This window comes from Austrofundulus limnaeus, unplaced genomic scaffold (assembly GCF_001266775.1).
Source record: "Austrofundulus limnaeus strain Quisiro unplaced genomic scaffold, Austrofundulus_limnaeus-1.0 Scaffold641, whole genome shotgun sequence".
Taxonomy (NCBI): Eukaryota; Metazoa; Chordata; class Actinopteri; order Cyprinodontiformes; family Rivulidae; genus Austrofundulus; species Austrofundulus limnaeus.
The window spans coordinates 223578-229729 of record NW_013953043.1 but is presented as its reverse complement, the minus strand read 5'-3'; the positions used below and the strand labels follow the sequence as shown (position 1 = coordinate 229729).

General features: G+C 35.5%; 2 protein-coding genes and 1 non-coding gene across 3 annotated transcripts in view; all 3 read left to right on the top strand.

The window, feature by feature from the left end:
• Positions 1-2481, top strand: part of LOC106531489 (myelin and lymphocyte protein) — a 17316-nt gene extending 14835 nt beyond the window's left edge. Inside the window, exon 4 of the mRNA XM_014027366.1 lies at positions 830-2481. Within this exon, the coding sequence (XP_013882820.1) occupies positions 830-904 (75 nt within the window). The 3' untranslated portion in view covers positions 905-2481. The remainder of the gene's footprint in view (positions 1-829) is intronic.
• Positions 2482-3186: 705 nt separating this feature from the next.
• The window catches only part of malb (mal, T cell differentiation protein (MAL blood group) b), a gene marked incomplete at its 5' end in the record, with an annotated part of 4374 nt that continues 1408 nt past the window's right edge, over positions 3187-6152 (top strand). The window contains 1 exon segment of the mRNA XM_014027365.1: positions 3187-3336. Coding sequence (XP_013882819.1) covers positions 3187-3336 — 150 coding nt within the window.
• trnai-uau (transfer RNA isoleucine (anticodon UAU)) lies at positions 5818-5911 on the top strand. The gene is made up of 2 exons: positions 5818-5855; positions 5876-5911. It is a non-coding gene; the product is annotated as a tRNA-Ile (tRNA).

Genomic DNA, 6152 nt, shown 5'->3' with positions numbered 1-6152 from the left:
TCTCTTTTTAACTCAGTTTGTTTATTTAATATTTATAAATGCAACCTTTCTACATTTCTACATATAAAACACACTTTTTCATGTTTTTTTATTTAGTTGGAAAAATTTAGTTAAGTTAAAAGTAACATTTTTATCTTTTTACAAGCATGATGAAGATATGTAAATAAACATAATCTTGAAATTCTGCTGCTGATATTCTCTTTTTAACTCAGTTTGTTTATTTAATATTTAAAAAGCTCCTATTACTGTTATAATTCACTATCTTTAATAATTAGCTAAATGAAAATATGAAATCTTTTCTGTTTTAGCTGAATTATATTTTGTAAATAGACTTTAATTTTAAGTAAAGTGATATCACACCAGTCAGACACAACATTAGTCCTCTGAATTTAGCCCATCGAATACGATCCACACATGTGGGCGTGGCAGGGATCAAAACCATGACGTTTTGGTCCTAAGCCAGCTATCCACTGTTCCACAGTCGCCAACTTTGACCTAAAAAATCGAACTGAGTTTCATTTTTGTTAAATTTTCTTTAAAAGCAACAATTCCCAACATAAGTTGTACAGAAAAAAAGGTTCAAAGTCCAGTATATTTCAACATTAATTTTCATTCATAGAAGTACATTTTAAATAAGTTAAAATCAAAATAATTGTAAAACACAGCACGTCACCCCATCTTTTTCCACTGGAATGTTTTACATCAACTAAGACCATAGTTAAATAAAGCATAAAAGTGTTGCACACTCATTTAATCACTTCCTGGTGTTTTTTTAAACCCTTTAAAACTCTGGTGATTCATCATTCATGTGCTCTCTGCATGATTTCAGGTGATGTCACATGTGGCCACTCTTCTCTACTTCCTCCACGCCATTTTCTCTGCCATCCGATGGAAAAGGGCCTAAACAGACCAGTGACCCAGCGACACTTGAAGCACGAGGAGAATGAAAGATAAATCACCAGAAAACTTCTTATCTTAGTGAATACATGCTGAAAAATGTTGTGAAAGTGGAGAACAAATGGAAAACCCACAGGTCATCTGAAGCGGATCATGATGTCACTGTTTGTTGTTTCCTTGTTGTAACTAACAACAATAATTAGACAAAGTCAGGTGAACTTGTCAAAGTCGAAACTCAGAAACTGAATAATAAAAACTAAAACAACTCAACAAAAACAAAAAGAATAAAACTTTTTATACTACAGTGACTTATCTATTTACATTACTTAGTCAATTACAGAAAGACTAACTATCAAATTTCTGTCAATTTGCGATATTAGGGATAACAATTATTTTCTGTCGAGTTTCTTTTCCTTTTTTAAACAAACAAATCACAAATGATTATGTTTATATTCAGTTTGAACACAAATGTCTTATACTGTATATTTTCCCTTTGCTATTTTTAAGTATATGTTTTAAATAATATAAAAAATACCTTTAAATATTTTATTATAAATAATTCAATGATTTCACAGTTTAGGTTTGAATTCTTTGACACAAAATAAATTGAGTGAATATGCAAAAGTTTTTTTTTTCAATTAAGAATCCTGACTTCCACCAGTTTTTGTAACATAATTTTTGAACCATGCATTTAAAAGAACCGGTCTTCGATTTAATAATGATGTGAGTTAAATTAGTTGGTACTCTTCCACAATAATCAAAGGTTGCAACTGGCTAAAATGTTCCTGTTTTGTCTCATTAAATTTCTGTCTTACAGTTTATTTTATTTACTTTTTTTTGGACTTTCTTAGGTTTTCATCCACGGATTTCATCCATGATTCAAAATGCAATATTATGTACATGGTGCGACCAGATTGTGAATCACTTTGACCTTGAAGTTAGTTCAACTTAATGATTTTGGATTGTTTCTTTGGTTCTTTTTTTTTTTACCATCCAAACAAACCACCTGATCAACCTGAGGTCACATCTCTTCTTGTCTCCACATCCTGGGAGGTTGACTACAGTCCCTTGAACCTTATACTTTTAATGAGATCGGATAATTTGGTGAGAGGATTGGACCATGAAGCTGATAAAGATAGTCTTTATCTTCTTTCCGAGGGGTGAACACAGCCATGCCAAACAACCATGTGGCTGACGCCAACAGTCTAGATGGACAAGTCTTGAACAGAACAGAATAGAATAGTATAGAAACAGTCTTTATTGTCCCACACGGGGAAATTCAGGTGTAATAGCAGCAGCAGATACACACATCAATCCACAAGTCTTCTGTTGTTCACATCTTTATTTAATTTGTAAATAAAAAAAGTTTCTGTGCCACTATAGAGCCATAAACCCCTCTATTAAACTGGAATGGACCACTCTGGAAGCTGGAGGGGGGCGAGGTATGAAGCTCCTCATTTGGATTAAAAGAGACATCAAAACGAGTTGATCTGACACACCTCAGAAAAGGGGTGAAAGAGGGGCTTGTGGAGTTACAATGAGGAGGAATTCAGACCAAAGCATTGCAGTTCCACTTTATATAGATGCCAACTGAATAAATGTAATAAAGAATTATTTATAAGCATGAAACATCTCCTTTAAGGGTACCAACTGATCTTTCTGTACTATTTCGGCACATCTTTATAAAAGAAACAAATTATTACTTCTCATATGATTTCATTGTATACTCACAAATGAATAAAGCACTAAATCAATTAACTTTCTTCTTCCTTTTTTATTTAATTACATTGTTTTTACTTTTGCAGCCCGTTGCTAGTTGAACAACATGAATCCTGCTACTTTTACTGTAAATAAATCTTTTGTGAAGTTGAAGCTGAATGTTCATACTCACACAGGCATCTTCATTTTGAAAAAATATGGCTGTGTGCAGTACAGAGAGTCCACAGTCAAAGGACAGGTCACATTATTACTTGAAAACTCACAGAGCAGTTTTTTTTACCCCTCTGGAATGATATCCGTATTTCAGAGAATTTGTGTAGCCTGAGGCCACACAAGTCTCCCTCTAGTCACTTAGGTCTGTCACACATCACCAGCTTACTTCAAACACTCTTGGGTGTTGCAAGGAGGGTGTGTCTGCTTTGTACCGGAGCAAGGAGTTGTTGCGGGATGGGATCTCATACACACACACACACACACACAAACACACACAACATAGCAGAACGGGTTTGTCTGCAAACCTGGCTTTCCCTATAAGGGTCAGTTACACCTGCAGCTGCTCCATTAGTCCAGAAGAGACGGACAGGGCCGGCCGCTTGCTTGCTGTCGGTTCAGAAGGAGAAGGCAGAAATGGCCGCTACTACTGCTCAGCCCTTGGGGACCCTGCCCAGTGGAGTGGAGATCTGCACCACAGCCCCAGATATATTTTACCTGCCTGAACTGGTGAGTGTGGAAAATGACCCCGCTGAAGGGATTCTGTGTTTTTAGACGAGATGTCAAAATGACTTAATATTTTGAATCAAGAACTGATCAAACTGACTAGATTTGGTCAATTTACACCAAAGGGTGAATGATCAAAAGTGAAACAAATGATCCAATATCATCAATAATTTAGAGTAACTTTATAAGACAAAAGCAACTGTCTACATCATCTGTCTCTGTCCGCAACCCTTAACGTACAGTTTAAATACAAAATATCCTAAATGTATGAGCTTTTTACATAAAAATGGAATGTTACATTGCTAAACAAACACACAAATAAAAAAAATTGCTGCCTTTTTTCATTTAATTTTTTTGTACTTGTGATACAATAGTCAAAGGTCATTTTGACTAAAACTGTCATACACTTTGATTAAAAAAGACAATGAAGCATTTTCCTTATCATGGAGGTGTAACCACATCTCTTTACCTCTCATATTTCATATTGTGTCTCTGTTCCTAATCTAAGAAGGAATGTGGCCAATGCTTCTATCCATTCTTCTTCATGAAGGATTGCAAAAACAAAAACTGCTCACGTAACCAACATGTTCCTTTACATTTTGAACATTGTATCTGAGTTTACAGTCCCTGTTAGGTTTTATTTTGCTTTCATTAGATTGAAAAACGTTTTTACAGGTTAATCCCACAAATTTATGTCTCTTTATTCCCTAAACTCAGATTAAAATAGGGTTTACGGTGTTTTAGAGAAAACTGATGCTCTCCAATGATAGTCTTCTCACTGTTTTTGAAAGGTGTAGACACCAGGAACAAATATAGAAAAAAATCATAAAATACAAACGAAATGAAAAAATAATATCCGACAAAAAAGTAGTAAAGGTGGATCCTTTAAAAACAAAATTGCAAAACTTGATTGATTCAGCAATTGTGAAAAACAAATGAGATCATATCAGTAATACAAATTGTTACCAGATCTGCTGATAAGAGAAATAAAAGAAAGAAACAACAATGATTGACAGGGACTAGGGTGTGGCGATGATTGATTACAAAATATTTATCCTACAAACCTGAGTTTGAATCCCTTCAACATGTTGCTCTTTTCATTACAATTGTTTTATGAGATATTATTTCTTCATGTTTAGGCAGTAAATATTTTGGTTTTTGAATTGTCTTCAGGGTGAAAAAAAATCTTGTCCCTTTACGAGCCTGTTGTTGGGTAAATATCTTCCGTTCTGTAGGGCAACAAGGTGAAAAAGGTATGATTGTATTTATAGTGTGGTGGAGAAAGAGAACAGTCTCAGCCATTGTGTAGAACAGTGGCTCATTGTCATGTAAAAAGTCGTAATAAGCAGTATCTTTGAGTCTTCAGCAGACTCTCATGCTTCTTGGCCTGCTAGATGTACACAGCCCTGGGATCATAAATTACAGCAAAAAATTAGATTAAGATGCATGTTATAAAGTTTACATATGTCACTKATATTTGGCTGTATATGATAATTATGTTGCCTTGTGTTTAATTTTTGTTCCTCAATGCCACCAGCCACTCCTCCCAGTACTTTTCCACTGCTGGTCTCTGCTCCTCAGATCTGCCACACCCATCTTACTCCTTGGTTTAGTCCCAGCATTCTTATTCCCTCTGTTTCTCACTACTCTGCAGTTGAGCATTATGTGTCTTGCATGCCATGTCTGGTCCATATCTGCTGCAGCCTTTATGGCTCCTCGTGTCTCCCTTTCCTCCCTGGGATTATTCCTGACGGTTTGCAAGCAGTTTTGCWGCCACAACAGCACTTTGTTTCATCTAACGTSTCTGTGTCCGGTCTGTACATTTGSGTCAAAAACCTCCTGCTTCCCTGAAACTCACCATCCAACGTAYACGCTTGTTGAAAACTATCCTTCTGTGTGACAGTTTGGCTGTGAGAAWTGGAGCAGTCATTCTCCAACAAAATGAACATTGATGGGTTTTTAGTGTATGAACATCTGTAAGTGCAGAAAAACGGAGCTGAATACTAACATGGACATGTGTAAGGATGAATGAGTAAAATCACGTGGTGTGTTCAAAAGGCTAAAAGATGCCAAGCAATAACCTGTAAGTAAGGAATAAAAGAAAAAATATATATTAAAGTTGCTATCAAAGTTAATAGCTACTAATCACAAGTGCACTAAGGCTTTGGTATAATCGTTAAAGACATCTGAATGACATTTGTATTGTTTTGCCTTTTATATTCCCAATAATGAAATAAAACAAWGGAAACTTGTCTCATCCGTTTGCTTGATTTGTGAAATATCAGATCAAACTTTCATTTAGTTTGAATAATCTTCAGTGCGCTTTGGAATTATAGATTATAAATGAAAAATGCAGCAATGGTTATATTTATCAAAGTCTTAATGCTGTCAAAAAGAGAAAACTGGTATCCTGTCTGTAGAAAATATTTGACATTTTGTAGTACAGCTACACAGAACAGATCCACATGAATATGTTGCAGTGTAGCTCCAGTGGCGCAATCGGTCAGCGCGCGGTACTTATAAGACAGTATTCTGTGGAGCCATGCCGAGGTTGTGAGTTCAAGCCTCACCTGGAGCAATGGGATGTTTTTAAGAAATGACTTTCTTGAATTGCGGCATACTACAATAAAAATAAATCTAAGTGAATGTCAGAAGGGATGCTTCAGTCCTGATGACATGGTCACAGATTTATTCTGATCATCAGATTATAGAAAAAAAGAGTTCCACTGATGTTAATAGAGTGAAAAAGGAAAAAAATTGTATAGGTCTTCTGGACGGGTTCTTCTCTAATGAAACGTTTCGTCTCTCCTCCAAGAGAC